Raw genomic sequence first — 18,791 nt, forward strand, 5'->3', positions numbered from 1 at the left:
CACACCTCCCCCCCCCACCCCGAAATGACGTAAGTTACAGCAACCTAAGCTCTGTCCACACCAGCACTATGTTGGTGGGAGATGCTCTTCCCTTGGCATAACTTGTCTTCACCTGATGTGCTACAGCAGTGCAGCTACACGGATTTAGTGCTGTAGTGTAGACCTGCCCTCATAGCTAGTGTGGGTATGTCTCCTCAAGCTGGAATTTATACCTCCAGTTCTAGTGTATGTATATCTTGAGAAGCACAGCACTGCATAGATTTACATATGTTCATGTCTGGAAAATTATCTTCAGTATAAAGGCTATAAATGTGTGTGGGGGGGGGGGTGGTCACCACTTACGAGAAATTTTGTATAAGACGGCCCTAACCCGTGAAAGCTTATTTCTGCCAAGTTGAATTTTCAAACCAGGAACCAACCAGAGAAATGGGAGCCTAAAAGAAACATCATGAAAATTTCATTTCTAAGGCCTGGACATGTAATAGTTCACTCAACCATTTAATGGGCTTGGGAGGAAGAGGAGCAGGAAGAAAAGGAGAAGGAAACACAGGACACTCACCCTAAATTATTCTCATAGAGACCCTTAAAACAAAGATCTCTCTTCAGTAATTCACCAAGAATAGGAGGACAAAGAAAGATTCTGCAAAGGCAATTGCTATGAATATTAGGATCAGATAACTGGTGAGGGAAAAAAAGGGCAGACAAGAACATTAGCCATCATACACAGCCTTACTGTACAGAACGGCTAATATTTAATATTATGACAAGCATTTTAAAACTATAACATGAATTACAATTATAAGATGCAGTTTTTTCCTATCACATGAGGAAGAGGACCATTCCAGAGCACCCTGCTTCAAAATCTGGGACAACCTGGTTCTAAAGATTTCCTCTGCAACACAGTGGCAGAAACATTTGGTGCAGCAGTCCCTGAAATGAGTTCCCACAGAGAGTAGGGGCAACTGATGCCATTTTATTCACCCTCTCTACTAATATAAGGAAAGCTAACCATGTACTTTGTGCATCTATTCAACCTCTGCCTGAAATTATCTTTAATAAACTATAGATCAAGGCCCTGACCAATTCAGATAATACTGTATAAGGCTGCAAATATATTAAGAAAACAGAAAAAACTTCATACTGCCACAAAAACTCCCTCTGCTGTGTCCTTCACATACCTTCTGAAGCAGTCAATGCCTTTGTAACTATTCTAGGAACATCAAGCTACCAGAGCCACAAGATGGCATTCTAGCTTCATTTTTGAAGTATTCTAAAGCCAGACAACACATTCACTTAAACTGTATTTTCAAAGCAGCTGTACAACACAGAACACTAAAAATTTAGCATTTTATTAGTTTTTCAAAAAGGGTCTTGTTTTGTAAGTACTATTTTCATGGAAGGGAACAACCATTTTTGAACAAAAAGCATTTTGTTCTGAACGTGTCAATATTTTCAAATTTTAGAATGGAAAGCATTTCATATAAAAATAAAAATCACAATATTTCAACTTTTGATTCTTTTTATTTTAAAACCGAAATGGCTATTTCACTGAAATCTAGTGAACGCATTCCTGGGTTGAGACATCTCAGAATGAAATCACCAATACCTGTTTACAGGGGTTACTTATGCATACCTCATTCCTAATTTAACTTTTATCATGCTAATCCAAGATATCAGGTGTGCTGAAAAGGAAAAGTCAGCATGTTTGATATATAGTTTAGTCAGCTCACCACTTGAAAGGTGCCTGATTAACAGCCACAAAGGGAGACTGAAGTCCTATATTCACAAAGCAGGTATACTCCTGCCATCAGCTTCTCCACCAATACTCCCCCACCAATGACTCAACCCTGACCAATGGCAATCAGCTCTACCACCAGGAGCAGTCCACTTTCCAGGTTCAGTCTACCAGCTAGGATCTATATTGCAGTGACTGTGGTTCTGCAGTGCGTATACTTGTCCACTAGAAAGTCATTCCATATAGATAGGGCCCTACAAAATTCAAGGCCATGAAAAAAAAAAAATATGCATCCTGGACTGTGAAATCTAGTCTCCTCTTGAGAAATCTGGTCTTGTGTGCTTTTACCCTCTACTATACAGATTTCATTGGGGAGATCAGTGGTTCTCAAATTGGGGGTCCTGACCCCAAAAGGAGTTGCAAGGGGATCACGAGGTTATTTGGTGGGGGGGGAGAAGGTGTTACAGTACTGCCACCCTTACTTCTGCGCTGCCTTCAGAGCTGGATGCCCGGCCAACAGCTGCCATTCTGTGGCTGCCCAGCTCTGAAGGCAGCGCAGAAGTAAGGGTGGCAATATCATACCATGCCATCCTTACTTCTGCGCTGCTGCTGGCGACAGCTCTGCCTTCAGAGCTGGGATCCCAGCCAGCAGCCGCCACTCTCCAACAGCAGCACAGAAGTAAGGGTAGCAATACTGCAGCCCCCTACACAACCTTGCAACCTCCAACTCCTTTTTGCGTCAGGACCCCCCTAAAATTACAACACGATGAAATTTGTGATTTAAATAGCTGAAATCATGAAATTTAAAATCCTATGACTGTAAATTGACCACAATGGACTGTGAATTTGGTAGGGCTCTACATATAGAACAATGACCAGAGGTCAAAAGATGGTAGCTTTCAGTTACTTTAATCTTAGCCTGGATTCAAACCACTAACCTAGAAGTAAAAAGAAAAGGAGTACTTGTGGCACCTTAGAGACTAACCAATTTATTTGAGCATGAGCTTTCGTGAGCTACAGTTCACTTCATCGGATGCATACAGTGGAAGCTGCAGACGACATTATATACACACAGAGATCATGAAACAATACCTCCTCCCACCCCACTGTCCTGCTGGTAATAGCTTATCTAAAGTGATCATCAAGATGGGCCATTTCCAGCACAAATCCAGGTTCTCACCCCCACACACACAAACTCACTCTCCTGCTGGTAACAGCTCATCCAAAGTGACCACTCTCCAAGTTTAAACCCAAGTTTAACCAGAACGTGGGGACAGAGACAAACACCTACAAGATTTCTATCAAGCATTCCTACAACTACAACTACAATACCAACCTGCGGAAGCGAAGAAACAGATTGATAGAGCCAGAAGAGTTCCCAGAAGTCACCTACTACAGGACAGGCCTAACAAGGAAAATAACAGAACGCCACTATCCGTCACCTTCAGCCCCCAACTAAAACCCCTCCAACGCATTATTAAGGATCTACAACCTATCCTAAAGGATGACCCAACACTCTCACAAATCTTGGGAGACAGGCCAGTCCTTGCCTACAGACAGCCCTGCAACCTGAAGCAAATACTCACCAATAACCACATACCACACAACAGAACCACTAACCCAGGAACCTACCCTTGCAACAAAGCCCGTTGCCAACTGTGCCCACATATCTATTCAGGGGACACCATCACAGGGCCTAATAACATCAGCCACACTATCAGAGGCTCGTTCACCTGCACATCCACCAATGTGATATATGGCATCATGTGCCAGCAATGCCCCTCTGCCATTCACATTGGTCAAACTGGACAGTCTCTACGTAAAAGAATAAATGGACACAAATCAGATGTCAAGAAGTATAACATTCATAAACCAGTCGGAGAACACTTCAATCTCTCTGGTCACGCAATCAAAGACATGAAGGTCGCTATCTTAAAACAAAAAAACTTCAAATCCAGACTCCAGCGAGAAACCGCTGAATTGGAATTCATTCGCAAATTGGATACTATTAATTTAGGCTTAAATAGAGACTGGGAGTGGCTAAGTCATTATGCAAGGTAGCCTATTTCCCCTTGTTTTTTCCTACCCCCTCCCCCCCCCCACGTTCTGGTTAAACTTGGATTTAAACTTGGAGAGTGGTCACTTTGGATGAGCTATTACCAGCAGGAGAGTGAGTTTGTGTGTGGGGGGGGGTGGGGTGGAGGATGAGAAAACCTGGATTTGTGCTAGAAATGGCCCAACTTGATGATCACTTTAGATAAGCTATTACCAGCAGGACAGTGGGGTGGGAGGAGGTATTGTTTCATATTCTCTGTGTGTATATAAAGTCTGCTGCAGTTTCCACGGTATGCATCCGATGAAGTGAGCTGTAGCTCACGAAAGCTCATGCTCAAATAAATTGGTTAGTCTCTAAGGTGCCACAAGTACTCCTTTTCTTTTTGCGAATACAGACTAACACGGCTGTTACTCTGTAACCTAGAAGTGAAAGACACTATATAGCCCATCAAGCCACCCCCTCCCCAAAGGAGGAGAGCCCTGCTTTCAGTGGGCCTTAAGACAATCAGAGCAGAGGACTGCAGGTGAGGAGCCTATAAACCAACCCAGCATCTTTGAAAAATCAGGCCACTTATTTAGAAGCCTAAATTTGGCTTTAGCAGTCTAACAGTTTCCTGGTTTTCATAATCTTGACCTTACCATTTAAGTTTTTGGTGTGGATAAAAAAACTCCACCTTCACTTATCTCAGACCTCCCCAGACCCAGCCATAATTGCCTTTCATGCATCCCCATGCATGAACCTGAAGATTTCACAGAATTTAAGCCAAACAATATATTTTGGGTTTTTTTGTTTTTTTTTTTAAACTTTGCCTTCTGGTTTTAGAAACTTTTCTCTGCAACTATGAGGGCTACAAACTTGGTTTTCCAATAACCCTTTGCTTTCTGGTCTGGTCCTGTGAACTTCCTAACCCTGCTAACAGGATGGATAAGACATAGCCTATACGGGGAAGAACAAGCGTGCTAACAGTGATGGGCCTCAAATGCTGCCTGCTATTGGAAATCTAAATCCCTTGGTGCCACCTTACCTCATATTTTGGGAGAGCCCCTGTATCAAAAATTGCTGGTATGAGGTGGGTCAAAGGACCAATTTGACACTGGATGCTAAGTTGGAGTCCTGCCCCTTAAGTTTCATTCTTGGATCTATTCCTCCTGATCCCTGAAAATTACCTAGTAATAAGGAGCGTGGTTCCAACATGGAGCTTTGGTTGCTAAAAATGAATCCTGCTAAAATGGAAAAGTTGATCCCCACCAAATATTGATGACTGGCTCAGTGATATGGCTGACCTTGCAGCTAACGAACGACTGACATTCCACACAAAGGGAATGCCCAAAACATTTAAAGCAATTTGGGCTGACTTTAAGAGGCCACGTAGGCCCTGAAGATAGATAAGTCACTTCCCCTCCCCTCCCTTTATCCTAAGCCAGTTTATTTGCTTTGTGTAGTATGGTCAATTTGGGGGGGGGGGGGGGGGGGGGTGTGTGTGTGTGTGTGTGTGTGTGTGTGTGTGTGTGTGTGTGTGTGTGTGTGTAAATATATTTATATATATATATTTATTTGGAAAAATAAGAAAAAAAACAAAAAACCTTGCTCTTTCCCTCCAGGTCCCCTCCCCCCAGCATTCCTATGCCTACTCTTCACAGTCCCTCATGAGTCTCTACACAGCACTTTCCTGCTAATCTTAGTGTAAAGTTATTGGATCTATTAATGTAAAGGAATGTGTATATAAAATAGTGTATATAGCGCACACATGCACACAGTTAAACCCCCAAACACACTTGGCATGCCCTAGCAAGAGAGAGAACAGAACCAGAGACATGGGGGGGGAGGGGGGAGCGTGAAGGGGAGAGGAAAAGGTTGGTCAAGCCTCAAAAATCCTACCTAGGGATGAGAGGTGGTTCAGGAAATTTCAGGGAAACGGGTTTCTTTGGCGGGGAAAATGAGGGATGGGGAAGGATAAAAGTTGGGTTTACAATGGTGAGTTAGTGGCCATCTTAACCATGGAGCAGTTACCACTACTCTCAAATTCAGAGTGGAATTGCAAATACCCCATTAATGGCAGTATTTTTTGTTCTTGTGTTAATGGTGAGCGAGGTTCTTTACATCTGCTTTAGCAAAGTTACAGAACATGTACCTTACAAGTACACTTACCAGAAGACAAACCATTAGGCTCTTGATTGTAACAGGGTTCTTGTACTATTCTCATTTTTCTTTATATTAACTCCATCAAAATGGGTAAACTAAAATGGAGGGCTTAGGTTAATGCTGCCTAATTATGTTATGCCTGGCCTCTGCTTCCATTGTGCCTAGATACTTTTGCTTACAGTTCTAGTATCTTTACACCAGTGGTTCATAAATATAGACAACAAGCAGTTTACTCAACTACTGTCTGTTTTGAATAATGTCAAGTCACACTGTATTAAATTACTATTGGCTGTCGATGTATGGAAAAAACACGTCCTATTATGAGTCATTTGAAAAGTAGGCTAGACAAAGCACTGGAAAAATACAGCCTAGGGAACAATCCTATACAGGAAAGGGGATGGACTAGATGACCCAACAGGTCTTTTGCAATGCTATTTTCTGACTATGAATCACAAGAGTTGTGAGTATATAAACAATCATTTTGTTACTACTAACGCTGGACACAGGACCACTAGTATCACAGGCATTGACTTTTTTCAAAGTGCCAGCGGGTGCTTGACCACAGGCTCTGCCCCTTCCCCCAAGGCCCCACCCCATCTCTTCCCACCCCTACTCTGCCTCTTCCTGCCCAGTTCTGCCCCCTCCTCCCAGCGCATTGCATCCTCGCTCCTCTGCCCTCCCCCGCAGCCTCCTGCATGCCACAAAACTGCTGATTGTGGCAGGTGGAAGGCAGGTGCGGGGAAGGGGGGTGCGTGCTGATCTGCAGGGCCTGCCAGTGGGTAGGAGGCACTGGGGGGCTGCGGTATTTCCCCATGGGTGCTCCAGCCCCAGATCACGCACAGAGTTGGCGCCTATGACTTATTAACTTAAAAAGCCAGTGTAAGAGTGGTAATGGAAGCAGATCTTTTTTGTCCAGATACTGAATCATTATAGGCACGGATTTAAAAGTAGACATGTTTTAGAGTGACAAACAGAATGAAATAATGTTCTGATCTATTTTGGCTTACTCAAGAAGGTCATTTAATACACAAAAGAACTAGTACGATACCCAAAAGCTCACTGTGAGGTCTATGAGAGATCAGCAACTAAAATATATTTTAATAATTATTTGTATGCCAGTGGCACCTAGAGGACCCATTGCACTAGTTCATGCACAAACGTTGTGAGAGATGGTCCCTGCCCTGAGGGCTTCATAATCAGACATTTAGTATTTCCCCCATTTCACAAATGGAAACGGAGGCAAGAGAACTAAGGTCCCAATCATGAAAACTTATCCATATGCTTAATTTAATTGCTGTGATAAATGAAGTATGCATAAGTACACATTTGGAAAGTAAATGCAGATAAGGGACAAAGGTAGGGGCTTTCAAACTTTTTGCTGGCACTACCCACTTTAATTATTTCCTCCCAGATAGCATTGAGGATGGCATTTGGAAGAGCGAAATGGCATCCTCTGCACAGTGTGACATCATATGTATGGTGCGTGCAAGGTCACGCTATGTGGAGGATGCCATTTTGTAGAGCAAAATGGCTTCCGCCACGCAGCGTGACCTTGCATGCACTGTACATCCAAGATCATGCTGTGTGAAGCAAAATGGCATCCTTCACACACTTGGAATCGCCGCAACCCCATCTGCTGATGACGTGACCCCATTTGGGGTTGCAACCCACAGTTTGGGAACTGCTGAACTAGTAGCAGGTCTACACTGCAGCCAGAGGTGTGACTGCAGCACATGAAGACATACCTAAACTAGCTTTAACCTCAGTCTCAGACTTCAAAGTCAGAAGGGACCATCATGATCATCTTGTTTGACCTCTTGTACAGTATAAGCAACAGAACCTCACCCACCCACTCCTGTAATAAGCCCATAACCTCTGGCTGAGTTACTGAAGTCCTCAAATCATGGGTTAAAGAATTCAAGTTACAGAGAAATCCACTATTTACTTTAGCTCAAGCCAGCAAGCGACGCATGCCCTCCAGTGCAGAGGAATGCAAAAAAAACCAAAACAAAAAACCAACTACCCAGGGTCTCCGTCAATATGACCTCAGGGAAAATTCCTTCCTGACCCCACACATGGTGATCAGTTATGAACACCTCGGGAACGGAAGTTGTTCATAACTCTGAAATGTTTGTAACCCTGAACAAAATGTTATGGTTGTTCTTTCAAAAGTTTACAACTGAACATTGACTTAATACAGCTTTGAAAGTTTACTACACAAAAAAAAATCCTGCTTCCCCTTTATTTTAATAGTTTATGTTTACCACAGTACTGCACTTGCTTTTTTGAGGGGGGGTCTCTGCTGCTACCTGATTGCATACTTTTGGTTCCAAATGAGATGTGTGGTTGACTGGTCAGTTTGTAACTCTGATATTCGTAACTGAGGTTCTACTGTATCTCATAACCACTCAAAATTTGTTCTAGAACCTTGCATACAAATGAGGTCAAACTAATGGGCCTGTTTTCCAAATCACTTTTTTCCCCCACCCCTTTTTTAAAATATAGGTACAACCTCTGAGTTTACAGATTCATTACAAAGGCTATTGGGCTTGCAATTTCATATACTAGTTCCTTCAATATTCTTGAGGGAGATTATCCCGCCCCCAATTTAATTACACTGTCTGAGTTTGGCTTCTCCTCAGATGTGGCAATATCTACTTCCATATCCTTGTTCCATTAGCCACCCTGCCACTGCCCACAACTCTTCATTGCCTTAGTTTTTAAGAAGTATACATTTAGGTGTTAGATCACAACTAGATTATCTTTCATCTCCACCCCATCCTCAGTGCTCAGCATTACCACTTTTTTCCTTGTTTTCTTATTAGATATATGGCTAAAGAACCTTTTACTATTGCTTGCAATGGTCTTTGCAAGGTTAACTCTGCTTGGCTTTTGGTAGTTCTCACTTCTCCCCTATACTTTCTGACATCCTTGAGGTAGCTCTCCTTGCTGATCCATCCCTTCCTCTGCTCCTTGTAGGCTGCTTTCCTAGTAAGCAGTTTGAGGTGCTTGTTTATGCATGTGGGTCTAGCTAGCTCACGTACCAATAGCAGTTAAGCTATGGCAGCATAGACTTCAGTATGGGACAGCTGCTCAAATAAGCCTAAGGTGCCAGGTGGGCTTGTACAGCCCCTGTTAAAGGCTCTACTGCTGCAGATATTCTGCCACTGGTACCCACCCTTGCCAGGTTAAAGCTAGCTTAGGTATGTCCCAGCATGCTGTGATCACACACTCCTGACTGCAGAGTAGACATACCCTAAGTGTCTTACTCAAGGCCAAAAGGATGGTTCAGAACCATCAAGTTGGCCTCTAACTGCATAAAATTATTACTCTTCTTCTCTTCTTCCTCCTCCATCTTAGCATTTGTCACAAACTTGTGTTTCATCTTAAAATCATAAGATCTTTGGGAAGAGTTTCTTCTTATGTGTTTATATAGCACCTGGCACAATGGGGTTCCCAATGCTGACTGCAGTCTCTAGGCAGCCTCCAGCAGTAGAAACAATTATAGCATCAAAGTAGGACTACCAATGGTTGAAGTATCACTTCGTGTTCTACACCCTTAGTTTTCTTGCTTACTGTATTCTTAAAGTATCTTTTGGGCTGAAATTTCTTCTTCTTGTTTTCATCCCAGAGGTGAAGAGAAATCTTTCTACTTGCTGTATGAGGTTCAAGCACTGCATTAACCAGTGCCTTTTCTTTGAGGAACATTTGTCTTCCCCTTGTAGGCCAAGGAAAATAAAGACCAAAAAGCTGTTATTTCTGTACTAAGATTGAGATTTTAATTACACAAGAGTCAGGAAATTGAGAAAGAAGAGTTCTAACACCATAACCCTGTCAAATTGTGCGTGTTCATTTCTCTAGCTAGGGTCTTTTGATATGCAGCCACAACACTAGACAGCATAACAGCATTCAGGAAATACAATGACAACGGAAAAGAGCTGTTTTTCCATACTGCTCTTCTTGTAAATTGGTCACTTAGTCTATCACATAGTATCTATCCTCTCTTTTCTAAGCAAGCTAGCAAATAACCCCAATGCTACCTTTCAGCTTACAGTAGTCTAGACCTTAGTCAAGGTGCAAAGGCCAGGACAAGGTGCAGATGCAGCATTTATTGCTCCGGTGGATGGTCTTCTCCAGTCCATAGACACAAGAACTACACCCATGCTCACCCTCCTGGCCCTCTTTATATCACTATCACCAAGTTCTCTTATCCTGCTTCCAAGAGGCTATATGATGAGCAGCCATTTCTCTGCTCATCATAGAGGAGGGTGAAAAAAAATTGCTAACCTCTGAGGATAGAGCAAGCAGCCATGGGGTTGAATTGCAGCAAGAGATGTTTAAGTTGGACTTTAGGAAAAACTTCCTGTCAAGGTAGTTAAAACATTGGAATGAATTGCCTAGGGAGGCTGTAAAATCTCTATCACTGGAGGTTTTTAAGAGCAAGTTAAAAAAACACCTGTGAAGTACGGTCTACAGAATACTTAGTCCTGCCCAAGTGCAGGGGACTGGAGAAGAAGACCTCACAAGGTCCCTTCCAGTCCTACACTTCTATGATTCTAAGCTCATGTGATTGTCCCAATCAACCTGAGAGATCACTGCTTCTTCCATGACTATAGCCTCCCTTGACAGCTATGTTCCACTGGAACTATCAAACCATCAACCAACAGACAAGTTTGAGACATAGATTTGTCACAGTAGCTGAGTTGCAACACTGGACTCACTTCAAGCAGCCATGGACCTTACAGAATTCAGAACTAACTACAAAATTCACTCTTTCAATTTTATTTCCCCCTCAATAACTCCCTATACACTCAACCACAGCCACTTAAAATGCTCTATCTAGGTTGTATTTCACTAGATTGCTGATGAGAGTCACGGTTCTTCTTTTACTTGTTAAGTTTGACACCTACAGCAGAAGGGATCTGGGGGGCTCTGATGGTTATCCTGTTAATTATTTAAATGTTCAGATGCCATAGGCCAGATACACAGGACTGAATTTTGTCCTTTTAAAATCTCTAAGCTTTGCTGTTACCTCAGATGTGCACCTTTAGTGATTTATAAAACTGCAGTTATTTCTGCCACTGAAGAGCCTACTGTAATTGCAAGCATCCAAGGGGAAGAGCTAAGGTTCAGCAGCTAAACATAATGAAACCTCTTTTTTAAGTTACAGCCATATAAGGGAGAGGGGGCTAATGCAAAGGAGAGAGAACGCTCTGCTATGGAGCTCTGGTAAATGTTAACATTTATATTGTGCTAGGATCTTAAGGCTACAAGCAGAAGTGAAAAACTCATAAAGCAGGACCTTAAATCAAAGGCAGAGTCTTTGCTGAAGGCCATATGGAAGGAGTCCCACCCAATGAACAGATGGGTTATCCTGGACATAAGCACTATCTAGAAACAAGTCTTTCAGAGACACAGATTTAAAAGACTTGTTGACTTGCAATAACGGTGGATAAAATATTGGTTATAATAGACATCTGCCAGATTCGCAGAATACAAACGTAGGCAACTAAATACCTATGCTAGAGACTAAATCGGGCTCCTTTCAATTCAAACTGCAGGCTTGGGAGGGTCATAACACTAGCACTTGCAAGAACTACTGCTCTGCCCTACAAGAAGTCTCACCTCCTCTCCATGGTCAAAAAAACACACCCCTCCCGTTCCCCCCCCCAACCCGGGGGGCAGGGAGAGCATACTGAAGCTGTGCCTATTATGCCTCAGTTCCCGATACCCTGGAAAGTCAATTTTTTATTCCACCCCTCCAGCTTTCCTTTCCCCTTCATTCTTAGTTTAACACAACAGCTAACTCTGAAGAAAAAGTGCTTTTCCTTTAAAAAAAGGAAATTAACAGGCAAGCTCCACACACGTGTGGAGCCAAGATAAAATATTGCTGGTCCGAATACCACCAACATGAAGGAAATAACTAAGGAAGACATTGTGGGCATTATAACAACGCCACTACAGTGCCAAAGATTCTCAGTGACTCTTGGAAGATACCATATTGTAATATCACAAGGCCATTCAATTTTATCTGTCACTGTACTACACTAGACAGGACAACTACGCCAAAGTTACTATGTGAACTCCCTGTGAGAGGATATAACACGAACAAAACAAGAGAACCTTAATACAATGCTGCCTGCGTGCTAACTGGCAAAAATTAACATTTAAGAGTAAAACAAGTTACAGTAAAGCTGTTTTATCTGGCACTTCACAAACCAGAAAGTTCTATAAACCAGCATTTCTGATCTTCACTGAAATTCCGGTTTATAGTCTGGTTGGCGTGGGGCTGGCAGGGGGTTAGGGCACAGAAGGGGGTGCAGGGTGCCGAATCTGGGGGGTGCTCACATCAGGCAGCTCCCCACATGCGGTGGCCTACCCCAGCTGCTCCGAGGCAGAGGTGCGGCAGGCAGCTTTGTATGCTGCCTCCTCCCACAGGCACCACTCCCTCAACTCCCATTGGCTGCAATTCCCAGCCAATGGGAGCTGCAGAGCTAGCGCTTGGGGTGGGGGCAGAGCACCGAGCTGCCTGCCACACCTCTGCCTAGGAGTGGCCAGGAGAGGTTGCCACTTGCGGGGAGCCGCCTGAGGTGAGTGCCCCCCTGGGATCCGGCACCCCACCCCCCTCCCATGCCCAACCTACTGCCCCAAGCCCCCTCCTGCACCCAAACTCCCTCCCAGAGCCCACGCCCTGTACCCAATCCCATGCCCCAACCCCAGTCCCAAGCTCTCTCCCTCTTAGTTAATCTGCATTTTTCACTACCTGGCACCCCGCATTCCTCCAACGTGCCAGATAGAACTTTTACTGTACTATCAACATTGTTGCCCTTTCTTTTGACATGGGTATATGTGAAGTACAACTTTATTTACACATCTAACGCAGTACTGGAACAAAGGAGTTCAGACAGCACTCAAGAAATCCCTTGATTGAGGAGACTGCCCAACACCACTGGCCAGTTTTCAGAGACCAACTGCTTCAAAAACTGACATTACTTAAAGACCAAAGTCTCCTGCTACGACACATGTACACAGAAACTCACAAAACAAAACACCACTGCACATCTTCCCAAGATTTAACATTTGCTTGCATGCTAAGAAAAAACATGCAACACTGAATCTTCACCACATGACAACACCTGCCAAAACATTTTATAAGTTGAAATATATGCTATTTACTTCAAACCATAGATATGTAACAACTGAAGAATACTTGCTTTTGGCAAAAATAGTTTAGCATATTACAACTCAGGATTTTTAGTTAATACATGGTAATTATTTTCTTGGTGCTGATACAACAATAAGGATAGACTTCAAAGTTAGTATTTGCTTGTTCTGAAAAGCTGTCGGAAAAAATTATCTAACTAAACAAATGACACAATGGGTGCTGAAGCATGACAGCTGACTAGTAATCTGCCTAAGTATAAACCAATAAATAATTTAAATTTCCTTAAGGTTATTAAGTAATGATGGGTTTTGATTGCATGAACCATTACATTATCTAAAGAGAACTCAGAAGAGAGCAATCTCTGCATAATATCACATTGTGGAAAAAAAAAAAAAAGAGTTCCTGTTCCATTATATTTGAATTACACTAGAACCTCAGTTACGAACACCAGAATTACAAACTGATCAGTCAACCACATACCTCATTTGGAACCCGAAGTACACAATCAGGCAGCAGCAGAGACCGGGGTGGGGGGGGGTGGGGAAATATTAATCCACTGTGTTAAATGTAAACTACTAAAAAAATAAAATAAAGGGAAAGCAGCATTTTTCTTCTGCATAGTAAAGCTTCAAAGTTGTATTAAGTCAATGTTCAGTTGTAAACTTTTGAAAGTACAACCATAACGTTTTGTTCAGAATTACAAACATTTCAGAGTTACGAACAACCTCCATTCCAAAAATGTTGTTAACTCTGAGGTTCTACTGTAGGAGATAATTAACACTCAGGTCCTCAGTCTGTCTCACAGTACAGATCTTGAACCCTCAATAGAACTTTACTTACTTCAGATTTCTTTGCTGAAACAATTACTAATTTATGTTTAATTCTAAAAAAACATTGTAAGAGAAAATTAAGAAAAGGTCTGAGTGGATCACAATCTTCTCACTTCTCTAATCCTTAGTTTTCCTGTTGCCATGAGAAATCAAAATCCTGGTATTCCTTTCTTGGGGAAAATAAGTGTTCCTGTTCCCAAGTACAAATGGAACCTTTATTAAAGGTCTAATTTAATAAATGCCAACAGTTGCATTTTAGGTCTATGTTTTGGTCTCATCCATGACACTTGTAAGGCATTATGCATTTTCAGTGTAAATGTATAAAGAAATTTTTTATTCTAGATTAAGAAATGCACTTAGATTTCCCAGCCCAAGAAAGCAAAAAAACCAAACACACACAAAAAACCACGCCACCTTATCAAGAGTATACAGTTAATGTACAAAGTTATCAACAGAATAATTTGATTAAAGCCCCACATGCCTGCCCATTGGCACAACATGCTGCCATGGATAGCTACCACATGATTTCACATTTGTCTGTAGTCCATGGGATTAAGATTTGCCTCCTAGACAGAACTGTTTCTTCTTGTTTTGTCCAAACAAAAGTCTGAGCCAGAACACATGTAAGAGAAAGAATGTAACTGACCTTCTATATATGTGAGTATGAGACACACAAAACTGCAGTAAGTCACACACCTAGCGTAGCAGCTTAGGAGCCAAAGTCTATAGATGGTACAGTTGTGTGTTAAATTCTTAAAATCGTTTTCCAAAGTTCCACACTGGTTTAATATTTTTTGGAAGAACTGAAGTTAAGGGGAATATTTTATCTCAATGGATAATCACATTTCATTAGTACTGAAATATTAAATTTCTTGTAGGACTTTCAGATATGAAAATTCGAAGTTTCCAGCTCTTTAGCCCAAAATGGCATATGTCAGCATATGGAAGAGAAACTATTCTATAATTTATTTACACAGATCTAGACCAGACAGTGCCTTTCAATTCTGGAGAATTATGTATTCTATGTATCATTTGGAATAGAACCTCTCTCCTTTTTCCTCTTGTTTGACCCCCTTTTGTTTCATCTTATTTTCTGTATAATTTCATACACACATTTGTGCAGATCAAGTAATCACACATTATTGTTCACACAGCCTCCAGCATAATTCAAATATCTGAGGATTTTAAAAGCATGTAAAGCTAGTCTAAACTACAATTTAGTACAGCTTAACATCGCTCAGGGCTATGAAAAACTTCACCCTGTGAGACAAAGTTAGGCCGACCTAAGCCAGTGCCAAGTCTATGGAAGAATTATTCCATCAACCCAGCTACTGCCTCTTGGATACATTTACTACAGCAATAGAAAAACTCCTTCCATCACTGTAATAAGCCTCTACATTACATTAGTGCAGCTGCAGTGTTTCTAGCACACATATGCTTCACTCTGCTCCCATTGATTTCAATGATAAAACTCCAGTTGACAGGTTGGCAGTTATTAATACTTTAGAAACCACTGAATTTCTTACTTCCCAGAGTCTTAATTCTCAACCCTACCATTGCTGGAAACAGGGTTTTTGCTACCATTACCTATATTAGGTGTTACAGGAAGCACTGCTGACAATTCAGTAAATTACTGAGTATTTAACAGACCACAGCAATAGTGAGTAGTATGTTGTTGGAGATGCTAGGCCAAACTCAGCCCTGGCATAAACAAGATCAATTCAATAAACGTTTATGCTAGAATTTAATATGCATTTTAGATTAAATGTAAAGCCAAAGTCCTGATCACCAGCAATCACAGAAGAGCCATAGAGCCATTCATAGGAGCATTTACCCAAGCAGCAAGGGTAAACTACAACTCATTGATTTTTAAGATTAATATTACAATGTTCACTAGAAGTGTTTGATTATTTCCAAGCACAGTCCCACAACCAAAAGACAGGTGGGCAAAACCCTCCACGGGGCCCTCCCTGCAGTCAACTGGGATTTATCCATGCAAATCCATTCGCAGAATCACAGCTTTGTTTGCTACTATTGATATTTGGTTAACACTGTTGGTGTTACAGATTGTTATTTTTCATTTATATGGTGGTCCATAGTACAAAGCTCAGAAATACCCCTTTAATTAGGCCAATTAGAAAAATTCATATGCAGAAAAAGTGACTTTACAGAACATAGCAGCGAGAAATCATGAACAATTCGCTTTTTATAATAGCAGTAGTTTTAAGTAACAAAAAATGCATGGTCGTTTTTACATTGCAGTTTAACCTACTGATTAGTTTATAAATTTATAAGATGCACAATCAGGCCCCAACTCAACTAGCCCCCTGAAATCAATGGACTCACATGAGCAGAAACTGGCTCCTGTAAATAAGGGCACACAGTCAACCTGTGGAACTCCTTGATGTTGTGAAGGCCAAGACTATAACAGGGTTAAAAAAAGAACTAGATAAATTCTTGGAGAACAGGTCCATCTATGGCTATTAGCCAGGATGGGCAGGGATGGTGTCCCCAGCCTCTGTTTGCCAGAAACTGAGAATGAGTGACAGAGAATGGATCACTTGATGATTACCTATTCATTCATAAGAACATAAAAATGGCCATACCAGGTCAGACCAAAGATGCATCCAGCCCAGTATCCTGTCTGCTGACAGTGGTCAATGTCAGGTGCCCAAGAGGGAGTGAACCTAACAGGTAATGATCTAGCGACCTCTCTCCTGCCATCCATCTCCATCCTTTGACAAACAGAGGCTAAGGACCCATCCTGGCTAATAGCCATTAATGGACTTAACCTCCATGCATTTATATAGTTCTCCTTTAAACCCTGTTATAGTCCTAGCCTTCACAACCTCCTCAGGCAAGAAGTTCCACAGGTTGACTGTGCGCTGTGTGAAGAGCAACTTTCTTTTATTTGTTTTAAACCTGCTGCCCATTAATTTCATTTGGTGGCCCCTAGTTCTTATACTATGGGAACAAGTAAACAACTTTTCCTTATTCACTTTCTCCACATCACTCATGTCATATCCCCCCTTAGTCTCCTCTTTTCCAAGCTGAAGAGTCCTAGCCTCTTTAATCTCTTCTCATATGGAACCCATTCCAAACTCCTAATCATTTTAGTTGCCCTTCTCTGAACCTTTTCTAATGGTAGTATGTCTTCTCTGGGATGACGGGACCACATCTGTACACAGTATTCAAGATGTGGGCGTACCGTGGATATAAGGGCAATAAGATATTCTCAGTCTTATTCTCTCTCTCCCCCCCGCCCCCTCAAGGATTCCTTACATCCTGTTCACTTTTTTGACAGCCACTGCACACGGTGTGGACGTCTTCAGAGAACTATCCACGATGACTCCAAGATCTCTTTCCTGATTAGCTGTAGCTAAATTAGCCCCCCATCATATTATATGTATAGTTGGGCTTATTTTTTCCAATGTGCATTACTTTACATTTATCCACATGAAATTTCATTTGCCATTTTGTTGCCCAATCACTTAGTTTTGTGAGATCTTTTTGAAGTTCTTCACAGTCTGCTTTGGTCTTAACTATCTTGAGCAGTTTACGTCTGCAAACTTTGCCACCTCACTGATTACCCCTTTCTCCAGATCATTTATGATTAAGTTGAATGGGACTGATCCTAAGACTGACCCTTGGGGAACACCACTAGTTACCCCTCTCCATTCTGAGGAATTTACCATTCCCTGTGGGGCACCTGGTTTTGGCCACTATGGAAGGACCGGATATTAGGCTAGATGGACCTTTGGTCTGACCCAGTATGGCCATTCTTATGACGGCACTACATTGGTGGGAGATCTCCCGCTGCCACAGCCACCATCTCTACAGAGGCAGGATGAGAGAGAGCTCTCCCATTTGGCTTAGAGCATCTTCACCAGAAGCTTTACAGCGGTCCCAATGAAGCCCCAGTCAGTTGATGTACCTTGGTATTATCATAATAAAAACAGCCAGATAGATTTATAAACAATGTTTGGAACCCAATTAGCACAATGCTGAGAAAATGAAACAGACTGAGAGCTACGGTGAAACTGACAACTGATTTTCAGTGTCCAAACTGAAATGTAACAGTCTGAACAGCAAAAGGCCAAGTTCATCCTAACAGAGACAGATAAGTTGTTTGACTGTCCGTCCTACTGAAAGGGCCTCCTTAAAAGCCAGCCGCCTGCTTCTATCACAGATTTCAGAGGCTGCTGGTGGCTGGGAGGGCGACGGGGGGGGGGGTCTTGGCGGAAACCCTCGAGATACCTACACAAGCCAGAGACGTCCAGCATGTTAGAGATGCCCCGGTCACACATGTCCACCTCCGGCTGGCTCTTCTCCCTACTCTCCTCCACGATCTTCTTCAGGGACTTGGACATGGCCTGGGTCAAAACACAAACAGCCGCACGTGACGGGGCTGCGCCCACACACCCACCGTCGAGGGGGTCGGAGGGGGTGGGGGGCGCAGAGACCCGCCGAGATGCGACGCTCAGGGCGCCCCGGCCGCGGGAGGCTCCTGGCTGCAGGCCGGACCTCAGCCAAGGCAGCGTGTCCGGGGCAAGCGGCTGACCGCCCGCCCGCCAAAGCTGCCAGCGCCCGGGGCAGCGGGGGGGACCCTGCCCAGGGCGGCCCGGCGCGGCAAGGGAGCGGGACACCTGCGCCCTGAGGTACGCACTCCCCAGGGGCGCCCGGGCCGGAAGGCGGAGCCGCTCCGGGACCCCCGAGACCACTCACCGGTGGGTGCTGCGGGCGGGGCCGTGCAGGACAACGCGGGGCGCGCAGGGACACTCACTGCCCGGGACACGCCCTGCTAAGATGCCGCCCACTCCCCAAGCGCACGCTCCGTGCGCGCAGGCGCACTAGTCCCCGGGC

General features: G+C 43.1%; 1 protein-coding gene across 1 annotated transcript in view; it reads right to left on the reverse strand.

Annotated features, from left to right (window-relative positions):
• RSU1 (Ras suppressor protein 1) overlaps positions 1-18,791 on the reverse strand; it is a 187,691-nt gene extending 168,900 nt beyond the window's left edge. Inside the window, exons 1-2 of the mRNA XM_077809432.1 lie at positions 18,654-18,791; positions 18,190-18,301 (exon numbers count right to left, since the gene is read on the reverse strand). Of these exons, the coding sequence (XP_077665558.1) occupies positions 18,190-18,298 (109 nt within the window). The 5' untranslated portion in view covers positions 18,299-18,301; positions 18,654-18,791. The remainder of the gene's footprint in view (positions 1-18,189; positions 18,302-18,653) is intronic.

This window comes from Eretmochelys imbricata, chromosome 2, assembly GCF_965152235.1.
Source record: "Eretmochelys imbricata isolate rEreImb1 chromosome 2, rEreImb1.hap1, whole genome shotgun sequence".
Lineage (NCBI taxonomy): Eukaryota > Metazoa > Chordata > Testudines > Cheloniidae > Eretmochelys > Eretmochelys imbricata.